The sequence below is a fragment of the Camelina sativa genome, chromosome 18 (assembly GCF_000633955.1).
Source record: "Camelina sativa cultivar DH55 chromosome 18, Cs, whole genome shotgun sequence".
Classification (NCBI taxonomy): domain Eukaryota; kingdom Viridiplantae; phylum Streptophyta; class Magnoliopsida; order Brassicales; family Brassicaceae; genus Camelina; species Camelina sativa.
In genome coordinates, this window is record NC_025702.1 from 8,479,448 (window position 1) to 8,492,838 (window position 13,391).

Below are 13,391 nucleotides of genomic sequence, written 5' to 3' on the forward strand. Positions count from 1 at the left end.
TATTTTTTGGTTAGCTCTCCAACGGCCGAATCCATCCTTCACAAGTTCCCTGAGTTCACAACCGTCGAAAAAATTCCAACCCTATAATAGAATTCTAAAACCCATCCCCAACATATATAATTATATACCATAAACAAATGTAAAATGGAAAAGTAGAACTAGTGTGTGTTTGGAAAGGGAATTCTATGCTTTCTACCCCTAAGAGCTAAGACAAAAAATACAAAGATTATAAAAAATGATGACAAAGAGACAAAAGCAAACCAAAAAAGAGGATTTAGGATTGTAAATAAAATTTCCAAAATCAACGCTCCTTTTTGTTCCCGCTTTAACTTTTCCCACTCTCAAATCATTTTACCTTTGGATTCAAGCCTCTTCACCTTTTTACTTTTTTTCTTTTGTCATCTCTTATTAAACTTACCCACTTACCTTCACTAGCTAATTACCATTGTTAACTTCTTTAAATCTTTGATTCATTATTTTCTCCTCCCAACTTTGTAGAGAATCTTTTGTTAATCCAAAGGAGGAAACGGTGGCTAAATTCACGTTTGACAATGTTGATTGAAAAAGGTTTGATCTTGAAATTTCAAAAGAGGGAAAAAAGTAAAGGAGAAATATTTGGAGAGACACAAGAAGTGAGTCAAGGGACCCAGCAACACAAAGACAAAGACAAAAACTTTGGATTTTGCCAAATACTATGATTAATGCTCATTCAACACTCCCATTACCATATCCATCATCATCATCACTCTCTCTCTCTCTCTCTCTCTGGTTTTGGAAATTTCCTGAGAAAGAAAACAAGAACTTAACTACCATCACCAAACTAATCCATCTCCATCTTCTTCTCTCTCTGGTTTCTTGAACATAATACTGCTTCATGGACAAGCATCATCATCAGCATCTTCTGTTACAGCATCATCAACATCTCCATCATCACCAGAAACTCTCTCTTGCTAAATCTTCCCGACAAAGCTGTAGTGAATGGTATGTTCTGTCCTCTTTGTTCTCTTGATGAGTTCTGTAACTAATTGAAACACTTTTTATGTTTCTCTGAACAAGACAACTAGTGTCTTAATTTTCAATGGCTCTGTCTCAATCTTGCTAATGATGTTCTTTCCTGTAACTTCTCAGGATCTTTCGAGACGTTCCAAGTGATATAACTATAGAAGTTAATGGAGGAAACTTTCCTCTGCATAAGGTATATTCATACTTAGAAGAACACAACCTTTGTTTCTTTCTTAAGTAAACCGTTATTGAACCAATGTTTTGATTCTCCATTTCTCCAGTTCCCTTTAGTCTCTAGAAGTGGAAGGATCCGGAGAATAGTTGCAGAACATAGAGATTCAGATATCTCCAAAGTGGAGCTTCTTAATCTACCAGGAGGAGCAGAGACGTTCGAACTAGCAGCCAAATTCTGTTATGGGATCAACTTCGAGATCACTTCTTCGAACGTTGCTCAGCTCTTTTGCGTCTCTGATTACCTCGAGATGACGGAAGAGTATTCCAAAGACAACTTGGCTTCAAGAACAGAGGAGTATCTTGATAGCATTGTATGCAAGAACCTTGAGATGTGTGTTCAAGTTCTGAAACAATCCGAGAATCTTCTCCCTCTTGCAGACGAACTCAATATCATAGGTAGATGCATTGATGCCATTGCCTCCAAGGCCTGCGCTGAGCAGATTGCTTCGAGTTTTTCACGGTTGGAGTATAGTAGCTCAGGGAGGCTTCATATGAGCAGGCAAGTAAAGAACACTAGTGGCGACGGAGGAGATTGGTGGATCGAAGATCTTTCGGTTCTTAGGATTGATTTGTACCAGAGAGTGTTGAATGCGATGAAGTGTCGTGGCGTGCGTCCAGAGAGTATAGGAGCTTCTTTGGTTAGTTACGCTGAGGGAGAACTGACAAAGAGATCTGAACATGAACAAACCATTGTTGAGACAATTGTTACGCTTTTGCCTGTCGAAAACCTTGTGGTTCCAATCAGTTTCCTCTTTGGGTTACTGAGAAGAGCAGTGATTCTTGATACTTCACTTTCCTGCAGGCTTGACCTAGAGAGAAGGATCGGTTCTCAGCTCGATATGGCAACTTTAGACGATCTCTTGATCCCGTCTTTTCGTCACGCAGGAGACACTTTGTTTGACATAGACACGGTTCACAGAATCTTGGTAAATTTCTCGCAGCAAGGAGAAGATGATAGTGAGGATGAAGAGTCTGTGTTTGAATGCGATAGTCCACATTCGCCTTCACAAACGGTTATGTTTAAAGTTGCAAAGCTTGTAGACAGTTATCTTGCTGAGATTGCTCCCGATGCTAACCTTGACCTTTCTAAGTTCTTGCTCATCGCAGAAGCCTTACCCCCTCATGCTCGTACTCTTCATGATGGCTTATACCGCGCCATTGATCTCTATCTTAAGGTAACTTTTCTATTAGAAATATTCACTTTTCTTGTTTGTACAATATAATTATGTTAGTTTTATGCTCTCAGGCACATCAAGGGTTATCAGATTCAGACAAGAAGAAGCTGTCGAAACTTATCGACTTCCAGAAGCTCTCACAAGAGGCTGGAGCACATGCAGCACAAAACGAGCGGCTTCCTCTGCAGTCGATAGTTCAAGTTCTCTATTTTGAGCAACTGAAGCTTCGAGGCTCCTTGTGCTCGTCTTACTCAGACGAAGAGCCAAAGCCAAAACAGCAGCAACAACAGTCATGGAGAATCAATAGTGGAGCTCTTAGTGCAGCAATGTCGCCCAAAGACAACTATGCCTCTCTGAGGAGAGAAAACCGGGAGCTGAAGCTCGAGTTAACAAGGTTGAGAATGAGACTCAACGACCTAGAGAAAGAACATATCTGCATGAAGAGAGATATGCAGAGGTCGCATTCACGCAAATTCATGAGCAGTTTCTCAAAGAAAATGGGAAAACTTAGCTTCTTTGGGCATAGTTCTTCAAGAGGATCAAGCTCTCCATCAAAGCAGTCTTTCAGAACAGATTCAAAGGTGATGGAGCGAACTTGCGCAAGCACAGATTAGCTCAGCTTTTATCATTTTCTCTTACCTGTTGCTGCTTTTTTTAAGTGATTGCAAAGACAACAAGACTTTGAGATCAGTGTGTGAATGAGTGAGTGAGATTTTCAATTATTGAGTTCAAGACCTTGTAAATGGATTTGATGATATTGATATAAGACAACAAAGGTAGACGACTTAAAAATCAAAGGACTCTCAGTTGATTGCGAAAGAGAATATAATGATGTCTTACAAGACAGACAGACAGAGATAGATAGACAAAGAGAGTTTTAACCCGAAGGAAGTAATCACTTATGCCCCAATTCAAATTCTTCAAGAAGAAGGAGTCTTGGTCTTAGTGTAATACCGGATGCCAAAAGCCAAGCCTAAGATAAGAAGAGGAACAAGGAACTGAAGGAGCTTAATGAAAAAATCGGAGCTCTTATCCTGAGTAGCCTCAGCATTCTTGGAAGTAGGAGCAACAAACTTAGCTTTAACAGGGACAGTAGCTGTGTCAATATCACCCACATAGTACTCATCTAGCATAGCTTTTGCAGTAGAACTGTGTCCGACATCCTCAAAATCATCGGTGGCGTCTTTCCCTACCAACAACAACACATTTCTTGTAAAACATAAAAACTATCTATCAGGCTATGAGCAAAAACATGCAAGATCTGTAATGTATTGTTACCTGTAGAAGTCAAGATAACCTCATCACCACCAGGATGATCATCCAAGAACTTTGTCACATCATAAACCTATACAACCATCAAAAAACGAAACACACCCAAAAAAAAAAAAAAAATGTAAACTTTGTGATCATAGTCACCTAATTCAACACAATCAAAGACATAAATTCAAATGGGGTTTTTCAAATTTTCCCACTTGGCTTAACCACAGATACAAGATCAAACAGAGACATGAAAGTGAGCACTAACTAGTAAACTATCACAAATTCAAATACGAATCTCGCAAAATAAGATCAGATCTAGTGATCTAAATCCAAGTTTACATATCTTTCAGAAACTCGGATCCAACGAACAAAAAGATGCAAAATCATCGGATCAGAAAAAGGATGGAGTAGAAGAAGGAAGAGAGACCTTGCCGTCGATGACGATCCAACAGTCTTTGGAGCTACTGTGCTCAGAAACCTCCGACAAGGTGAAAACTTTGCCGTCTCCGCCCATTCTCCGATGATATGAACAAGGTTCACAGAGAGGTGAGGGTTGAGAATTGATTTTTTTTTTTTTTTTTTTTATTTNGGAATCTGATTTTGGGATCTTTCTTTCACCAACCGTCTTAAGGTAAAAAAGAGTGTTGTCATCTCATCTCATCTTAGATGGGGTCGCCAATAAATCAAACCAATGGACAATAATTAGCATTTAATTAAATAATCCGTTTTTCGCGTGTCATATATTAAAAAATTGTTACTTTGTTAGTTGTATTAAAACTATATAATGCTAAAAAAAAAAAAAAAAAAAATTAGTACGTATGTTATAGTTGCTGATGTTGGAACTCTCCAAGAGTTAGATACAAAGTGAGAGAACGTACTATTCAGTATATTTAATGGTAGGGAAATCCTTCAGTAAAAATCCCGGAATTAGATCTCAAATTGACGGGTTAGTGTGAGTTTATTATCAATGCGGTAAATAAAAATGAGATCAACAGAGTTCTTTTTTGTTGTTATTATCTGACTTTCACTTGATGTATCTTTGGTAAGAAGCGTGTGCTTTGCTTGATGGAGGTAGACTATGGAAGCTGAGCCCAAAATTAAGCTCCTACCTATGATCCATTTCGTGCAAGTTGTCAAAACGGTGTCCACGTGATATGGTTGGAATTACATGTAATGGCAGCAGAAAATTACTACACTGTATATATACGCCCCAGCAACAACTTGTAACATGTGATGTTTAATGCTTTATATCCAATAAACTAGGGGGTGGGACATTTGAACCTAACAAACCAACCAGCCTAGCCCAAACCGATTAAACATAAATTCATGCATAAACCCATGTCAAACCTATTTGTTTTAAATAATGGAGTGTCAAAAAGTATATTATGGATTGAAACCATATACATTTGTAAAACCATATTTTCAAGGGTCGAAATTCGTGGTGCTTTGTCAAATAAAACCTGTTATTCTGCGGGTTGAAATTCATATACTTTCAATGCATGCTTTGGTGGCTCACATTGCGAGGCCTATGGGTAGTGTTCAACAAGAGAAGAAGACAACTAAACATAACAAACTAAAGACATTGGTTTTGAAAGATGAAGCCACAAGTTAGAGAAGAAGAAACGAAAAGACAAAAAGGCTTTCGTAATCAGTGCTCCTGATCCTTTTTGGCTTTTTTTCAACCAAAATAGTTAAAAGAGTCAAACAAAACATTGAACAAGCTGAATTCAGATACCCCGGCCCAAGTGGTGCCATTGGTCACAGAGGTGATGATGTAAGCGAATCTATGTGTCCCAAAACATTATTTGTATAGTCAGCGAGCCCGTGATCAAACAAGAACCCGTGTACATATATATGTATGTATGTATGTATAAATAATGTTATGTATTGTAACGTTTCATGTATTCACTTTTTCACTTCAAGAGATTAAAGAAAACAAAGAACAATGATTGGTTTCTAGATAAGATGTCACAGTTTCCAATTTTTCATCCCATTGGTTTTGCCAATTTCCAAGAGACGTTAAAAAGTTAAAACAACAGAGATATTCTCAATGAACACTGTGTAACATATACATTTTTTTTGGGTCAGTTTCTGTTTAAAACTCTCTTGTACTATAATTTGGACTTTGATTTTACATTACATTACACAATATATAATGTGTACCTCAAATATTTACACACACATTCACGTGCGTCATAATTATGGTAAAGAGAAGAAAAGGGACCAATCTGGTGTAGTTGAACGAAAAGGATATGATTCAGATTTTGCACCTACCAAAATACACACGTGAACCTCCCAATTGGGTCTTACTTCTTCTGCATCTGAATCATTTTTTCTTCACTATATGCCAAGCTTTAACATTTTCACACACATCCCCATCAATCATCATTACATATAGTTTTGAATAAACATGAGAGAGACAGAGAAAGAAAAAAAGAAACATTTGAAAGAAAACAGATGAGAAAAATTCACTAGGCATCTGAGATTAGTAGTACAAATGGTGTGAGGTTTCAGGTCGGTCCCTAAGCTACTTTCAAACTTGTTCTCTAACCACATTATTACTTAAGATTACATGATTTTTCGATGTTCGGTTAGTCTGTTAATTCCATCACATTCTTACTTCACACCATATCTTTTGGAGCTGCTTCCTCTTCAACTTCATGGAATGACTTGTACCCATTCGTAGCGTCCGCTGAGGGGGACATCATTCACAATGTCGAAGTTATACCTAAACATTTTTCGAAAACACATGAGTGTTCATTCTCTTCGTAATGACACACAACAAACTAGAGAACAAACTTACTTCTCAATGAATAGCCTCTGTTGCTGCTGCTCTGCAAAGGCAAAGAACTCCTCCAGTTCACTAGTGGTTGGTATCGTGCTATCCCGGTCCCTTGTGTACTCTTTGGTTGGTGTGCGCATCGACCTTGTGCTAGACCCTGGTGTAACCATGATCTCATGATCATCAACAAAGTTACAAGGCGTGCTCTCCCTTGTGCTGCAGAAAAAAAAGAATCAGATAAGTAACTTCAATAACATTATCACCACAAAAGACACACAATCGAATCAAGAGTTGAACCAAAGCCAAACATTCAGAAGATAAAAAGAGGCTTGATTTAAGAAAACAACAAAAAAAGCTAGAGACTTTATGAGTAATATGGTCCCATCAGATATTGCTACTGCAATAAATAACAAAGATAAGGCAAAAAAAAAAAAAAAACCATTGTCAACTAGCGAGGGACAATAGCCCCAAAAAAAACAGAGTATCCTACAAAAGTATTCCCCAAGTATGTAAAAACCAATAGGCCCCATGAACATGACACCACAGTAGTTGAATTACACTTATGAGGAAAGTCTCAATTCTCATATGATCTTACATATTAAAAGCTTCTGACCCTTTATACAACAACCCACTTTTTGTAAAGAAACGAAAACCATGTTTTAAACAAAGAACTAAATCTCAGAATCATATAACTTCCAATGCCATTAGCCCATTAACAAAAGGTCTATTAACCTAATGAAATGCAAAATAACAGGGAATGTTATAAAGACGATAAATTGATAACCTCTGCAATGAGGTACAACATGGGACAGACAACAATAACTCTAAAATGTCTAACCAACCACCAAAAGAGACTCATACGGGTGAAGCAGTAATAGCAAATATCCAGTACATCACAAGAGAGTAACCAAAACCAAACCAATTAGGGTAATGTAACATAAAAGACCTATTTTTTTCCGTTGTACTAAGCAAAACCATTGATTTGAAGCAAACAACAAAAGCTTCAGAGAAACCCTTTCACATTTGAGCAAAAGTCCTATGTAAGACTTAAACTAACATTAAGACAGAACACACAAAATCGAATTGGTAAGAAGATAAAAATTAGGGCACCAAAAAAAAAGAGAGAAGACGAACGAACCTGTGTCTAGATTCAAAATCGAGGCTGTTCTCTCCACAAGAGACTTGGGCACTCACGGAATTATCAAAACATTCATCTCCGTTACAGCTCTGAGCTACAGGAACCGAGTCAACCGAGTTAACCGAGTCAACGCGAGGCTCTTTGATTCCCGATTTCTGAGCTCTCGGTCTCGGAGGCTGTTGTCTCGCTTCATTCAGCGAAGAGGGTTTCTCGAGACGGCGGCTACGGAGCTGAAGGTAACAAGAAGAGTCGTCAGGTAGAGCTGAATCGGAAGCGGAGGAGTTAAGCCGCTTCAAAGCTAGGGTTTTGGCGGCCCTGGTGCGAACACCCATAGAAGTAGGCTCGGTGACCTCCATGACGCCAATTTTGCCGGTAGTTTTGGATTTTTTCATGTATTTCCCCATTTTTGGAGTGGGAAAGCTTGAAAGCGGAAAGAGAAAATTGGGAGGGAAAAGCTTTGAGGAAGGAGAAGAAGAGGGAAAGTGAGAAAAAATGGGGAAAAAAAAGCTTTTCGAGTTTTTTTTTTTGTGTTGTGTTGTGTTGTGTTGTGTGGGGTTAAAAATATAAATAAAAGCAAAAGAGAATAAAAAATTATTATTTTTTAAATAACCCCTCAAATTAATCATTATTACTCTAATAGCGCCTCATTGTCCCGGAAAGATATAGTACACACACGACATAGCATTTGTTGGTTGTTATTTGCTGGATACTAAATTAGTAAAAGTTCTCTTGTGTAATTTGTATTTCTTGTTAAGTAATTTGCTAGATAACATTTTTATGGTGTTGCTTCTTTTTTTTTTTGGTTTCTCAAATAACACGTTCATATTATTTTTTTAAACATAACGTTATGGATTTTTGGGTTGTTTTAGTTTTGAGTTGACATAAATGCCATCACAATTTGTATGAACTGATAATTGTGATGTCAAAAAGATTTTTTTTTTTGTATGAACCGAATTTTAATTGAAACTAAACATATTGATTGAATGTTCATTCTGAGTAGAAATATTTAAAATAATAAATCTAAAATTAGTTTTGAGTTAACTTTAAAATCTTAACTAATGAAAAAATGCAGAAAGAAAAAACAACAAAAAATGAACCTATTTTCACAAAAATCGTCAAAAAGTTTAAGAAACCATTTTTAAGGGAAGGACAATTTTTGAGTTCACCCTCCCTTCTTATTCACCTCCTCTTAGTTAAGAAAACAAATTATTGATTAAGAAAACAAATTTTGTATATCACTTAATTTTAAAATTATTAATTCTAAACATTATATTATAGTTTTAAATTATAACTTCTAAACCCAAATCACTCTTTTTATAAACTGACATTAAAATATAATTTTCTTTAATTGTAAAATCTAAACCCTAGCCACTATTTTATAAACCCAAACCGACATATAATTTTGTTTAATTTTAAAATCTAAACCCTAACTACTCTTTTGTAAACCCAAACCGACATATAATTTCGTTTAATTGTAAAATCTAAACCCTAAACTCTAACCACTCTTTTGTAAACCCAAACGGACATATAATTTCTTTTAATTGTAAAATCTAAACCCTAAACTCTAACCACTCTTTTGTAAACCCAACCCGACATATAATTTTGTTTAATTGTAAGAACTATACCCTAACCATTTTTTTGTAAACCCAAACCGACATATGATTTCGTTTAATTGCAAAATCTAAACTCTAATCACTATTTTATAAATCTAAACCAACATAATTTCCTTAATTAAAAATCTATAGAATTGGTTTCCTTAACTTGTTTTGTCTTTTTATTTTAATTTTGATTTATTTTATAAATATGATATGACATAACAGTTTGTTGTATTTTGATTGGTTCATTAAGAGGGGATAAATAAGAGTAGTTCACCCCTAGGGGTGAACCCAAGAATTTTTCTTAAGGAAATATAATGTTTGATTATTTATCATTCTTAATTTTAGATTGGAATGGTTAGAGCAGTTGGAGCACAAAAATCCGTTTGTGTACAAACCTCTTACAAATATATCATGTTCAAATATATAAGTTTTATATTAATGTAACAAATGCGAACCAAAAATGAGGTTTTTGGTAGGGGTTTCGGTCGACACCATTCGCGGTTGGTCAAATCGGTTCGATTTTATTTCTCCGGTTCGCGTGATTGATTTGCCCTAGACTCGAGTTTATAAGGAGAACTCGACGTCTTCCACTTCTTTTAGCTGCTTTTTAACATCTCAGAGAGAAAGAAGAGAGAACAAAGTCTTTGTGAGAGTTCTTGAGGTTTTGGTGGATTCTCTGTTTCTATAAGGTGAGTTTTCTTCTCGAGAGTGTGGATCCAAGGCTAGGAACGGTGGGAAGCTTGTGGTGGTGCGGTTTCGTCGTTTGTTTGTGAGATCTCATTGTTTTGGCTAAGGTAAGGGCATGACCATGTCTTATCTAAGCTAAGATCTCTGTTCTTGTGATTTTGTATGTTGTGTGGTTGTTTCTTTTAGTTGTTTGTGAGTTTTTCATAGCTCCTGAGGCTTGGATTCGTTCATGGGATCGTGTGGGACAAAAAGGAGAAACTTGGAGGCGAGATTCAGAGGTTCTGCTCGAAGGAAATTGCTGCTCGGCATCGGTGTCGGTCGACACCGTTAGGGTTTCGAGAGAGTCGAGCAGGTAATTTCTGTGTCGGTCGACACCAGATGACCAGTGTCGGTCAACACCCTTCTACAGTGACCGGTTTATGTCGTGTTGCTTTGTGCATGTTCCTGGTTTGTTTTATTGTTGTTGTTTGTGGTATGACAAATATTATTGTTTGTGTGTATAACCCAGTAGATGGAATAATTGTCTCACTAAGTTTATCTGGTAATACTTACATTTCTCTTTTGTGTTGTGGCGCAGGTAAAAGTAAAGTGTGATTGTGGGATCAATGCGATGAAGAGGAAGATGTTCAGAGGCTCGATTGTTTGCTATGTGTCTTTGTTAGAATGCTAGAGTGGAACTTAGTGGTCTAGAATGAATGTTAGGAATGTTGGTTTCATTATTGGTTATGTTCTGGATTATTGTTGGAATTGATGTTATGTTATTTCTTTGATGGTTATTGATTATTGGAGTTGAATTATTTGTTATCTGTTGTTGTTCATAATTGGGGGTATGTTGCTAGTGAATATGAGATCAATAGATATTAGGTTATTAAAAAAAAACAGATCGGGTTGTTTCAATTAATATAATGGAATACACTAATATGAACAAAAAAGAGATTTGTATAGACCAACTACGTAGTGGTTCATCCCAAAAATAGACTTGCTCTGTGAGAAATTATTGTCCATCCTAAAAAGTAAAGTGGTTCAATTCATATTAATCCGCTTTACCCGCAATATTAATTCAAAACTTGTTTTATTAATTTTCTTAATTTTATTAGATAAAAAAATCATAAAACATATTGAAAAAACCATATAAAGTTATTCACAAATATTTTTAAAACTATATCAATATACCTAGTCAAATCCATTCACATATAAGAAAAAATATTTACGTAAACAGAAAATTGTTATTAACCACAACAAAAAATATTAAATCTACGTATTTGACCATGATATGTTTTATTTTCTTTTCAAATTGACATAAATTTTATAAATATCCGAGTCAACTAACATTCACCAAAATTTGCCTTTTTTTACAATTCATTTTATATCATTATTCTTTATTTCTCTATTTAACAAAAAATTCTACCACTACTTTAACGTAATTAGATTAACATTGAACGAGCAAATATTACACACAACTTTTGAAAAAATCAGTTCTCATTTATTCATAAAAACTATTTAAAATTACAAAAACCAGAAAACTAATAGCACATAATATTTAACTGCATATCAAGAAATCACTAATTAAATGAATTCACATAAAAGAAAAAAAATAATTTTTTTGAAAAAGAAAGAATAAATATAAAACTATATATTTGAACATGATATATTTGTAAGAAAATGGTATGCATATATTTTTTAAATTTGTGTAAACTAAAATTTCAGTAAAGCCAAATTTTAGAATGTTCATATTGAATAGAAATGATATTATTTTACAAAATGAATTCTCATTTATTAATTTATAAAACATATTAATCATAAAAAAAGTATAGGAAAAAATATTGAAACCATATAAAGTTAGTAAAAGATACTTTTTAAATATATATAATGTCGTATATATATACTAGATTAGGACCAGCCCGATGTGCGGGTTTATAATTTTTAAAATAAAATTAAATTGATTAAAGAATATAACGTAAATATTTTTAGTAAGTAAATAGATACATCGAGGTGTACCCAATGTGATATTTGATGTAAAAGATGTGACTGTACGGTTGAAACTATTAATCACGTTTTATTTTGAATGTCTTCGTTCGTGTGAAGTTTGGGATTTATCTCTAACTCCGGTCTTGTCAGAGGGTTTACCATATAAGTTGGTGTACTCGAATTTGGATTTTGTTTTCTGGAGGGACGCCTTTCAACAGGGTGATCCTGATCAACTTCTTAAATTATCATGGATTTTATAGGCAATCTGGAAGGCCATAAAAAAATATCAAGGTTAAGACATAGAGGCGAATGATATAATCACTCAGACTTTGGGCGATAATTTATCTTGGGAATAGGCGCTCTCTTTTACGGCAGTCATGTCAGCTCCATCTTCGTATTCAGATGTCCAGGTGTCTTCACCTCGTTGTCAGATTGATATTTCTTGGAAAACAACCAATGTGCATTCATGATTGGGCTGGTGGTGTTGCGTTGGTGAGGAGCGAACCTTGTTGTTGGGGGTCAAGTGTCTAAAACAGAGCCCCCCCCCCTGCATTCGGAGTTAAAAACGTTGTTGTGGGCCATTGAGTGGATAGATGTTGAAGGGATCGCTTGTCAACGTTTTGAGACTGATTGTGCTGAGTTACTCACTATGGTGCAGTCTTCTGAATATTGGCCGTCCTTCTCCAACCTGCTTGATGAGTTTAACTAACTGGAGTCTTTCCCACTATTCTCCATTTCTTGGCGGATTGTCTTGCCCGTGCTTCATGTTCTCTTATCTCTGAAGTTTCATTTGTAAATCATTTCCCTCCAGTTTGGGCAGCTAACCGAGAAATTTCCTTTTAATTGTTTGATTGAAAAAAAAAACAGTAAATAGATACGTATTTAGTTAAAGAAAATAGATGTAGATGAGTTCAAAGTTATTAAAATTAAATTAAATTTAATAAAGAATATATATTTAGTTCTTTTTGTAAGTAAAAACAATATATAAAAGTAAAGAGATAAACTTTTAATTATAGAAAATAGTTTTTTTTTTTGCTATAATACACTAATGTATATCCATTTACAAATCTACTATCTACATCACCACAAAAAATGTATCTTTACACACAAATATATTTTACTGTTAAAATATACTCTTTAGTCTTTACTACTACCAACAAATTGTCTTTATGAACACATTAAAGAATAGATTATATGTCTTTTTACTTTAACATTTGTGTACTTACAAAATCGCATATGTTAATCTTACAGACTCCTATCTTATATATTAATATAGCAGTCTTTTTGAATAAATTATTTGATTGGTGAAAAAAATATGAGACAAACTATTTTTTTTAATGTTTTTTTCAACAATATTTTTCTTTGTGTAAAAGTGAGTATTTACATTTTTTAAGAAACAGTCATTAATTGTATAATTTTCACAATCATTTTTTTTCTTATAAAAACATAATATTTTTTCTTGTAAAATTAGCAACTTAAAATTAAAATAAGTAAACAATATTATAATTTCGAATTTTATGATATATATACATATATATAGATATAAT

General features: G+C 34.8%; 3 protein-coding genes across 3 annotated transcripts; 1 reads left to right on the top strand and 2 right to left on the bottom strand.

The window, feature by feature from the left end:
• On the top strand, nucleotides 459-3,257 carry LOC104760859 (BTB/POZ domain-containing protein At5g48800-like). Its single transcript, XM_010483844.2, has 4 exons — nucleotides 459-981; nucleotides 1,129-1,195; nucleotides 1,284-2,411; nucleotides 2,483-3,257. Exons 1-4 carry the CDS (start codon nucleotides 875-877, stop codon nucleotides 3,023-3,025), a joined length of 1,845 nt encoding a protein of 614 aa, XP_010482146.1. The 5' UTR covers nucleotides 459-874; the 3' UTR covers nucleotides 3,026-3,257.
• On the bottom strand, nucleotides 3,155-4,276 carry LOC104760860 (cytochrome B5). The gene is made up of 3 exons (XM_010483845.1): nucleotides 4,099-4,276; nucleotides 3,690-3,756; nucleotides 3,155-3,600 (listed from the first exon to the last, which is right to left on the bottom strand). The coding sequence occupies exons 1-3, from the start codon at nucleotides 4,183-4,185 to the stop codon at nucleotides 3,332-3,334; spliced, it is 423 nt and encodes a 140-aa protein (XP_010482147.1). The 5' UTR covers nucleotides 4,186-4,276; the 3' UTR covers nucleotides 3,155-3,331.
• On the bottom strand, nucleotides 5,990-8,092 carry LOC104760861 (cyclin-dependent kinase inhibitor 3-like). The gene is made up of 3 exons (XM_010483846.2): nucleotides 7,592-8,092; nucleotides 6,475-6,669; nucleotides 5,990-6,399 (listed from the first exon to the last, which is right to left on the bottom strand). Exons 1-3 carry the CDS (start codon nucleotides 7,993-7,995, stop codon nucleotides 6,330-6,332), a joined length of 669 nt encoding a protein of 222 aa, XP_010482148.1. The 5' UTR covers nucleotides 7,996-8,092; the 3' UTR covers nucleotides 5,990-6,329.

What these genes read in the sequence shown, in the direction of transcription:
- LOC104760859 (XM_010483844.2), top strand. Translation starts at nt 875, where the DNA reads ATGGACAAGCATCATCATCAGCATCTTCTGTTACAGCATCATCAACAT. An exon ending in CGACAAAGCTGTAGTGAATG is followed by an intron (nt 982 to 1,128) that starts GTATGTTCTGTC and finishes GTAACTTCTCAG; the next exon opens with GATCTTTCGAGACGTTCCAA. An exon ending in GAAACTTTCCTCTGCATAAG is followed by an intron (nt 1,196 to 1,283) that starts GTATATTCATAC and finishes CCATTTCTCCAG; the next exon opens with TTCCCTTTAGTCTCTAGAAG.
- LOC104760860 (XM_010483845.1), bottom strand. Translation starts at nt 4,185, where the DNA reads ATGGGCGGAGACGGCAAAGTTTTCACCTTGTCGGAGGTTTCTGAGCAC. An exon ending in GGATCGTCATCGACGGCAAG is followed by an intron (nt 3,757 to 4,098) that starts GTCTCTCTTCCT and finishes ATGGTTGTATAG; the next exon opens with GTTTATGATGTGACAAAGTT. An exon ending in GGTTATCTTGACTTCTACAG is followed by an intron (nt 3,601 to 3,689) that starts GTAACAATACAT and finishes TGTTGTTGGTAG; the next exon opens with GGAAAGACGCCACCGATGAT.
- LOC104760861 (XM_010483846.2), bottom strand. Translation starts at nt 7,995, where the DNA reads ATGGGGAAATACATGAAAAAATCCAAAACTACCGGCAAAATTGGCGTC. An exon ending in GATTTTGAATCTAGACACAG is followed by an intron (nt 6,670 to 7,591) that starts GTTCGTTCGTCT and finishes TTTTTTCTGCAG; the next exon opens with CACAAGGGAGAGCACGCCTT. An exon ending in CAGAGGCTATTCATTGAGAA is followed by an intron (nt 6,400 to 6,474) that starts GTAAGTTTGTTC and finishes AAAAATGTTTAG; the next exon opens with GTATAACTTCGACATTGTGA.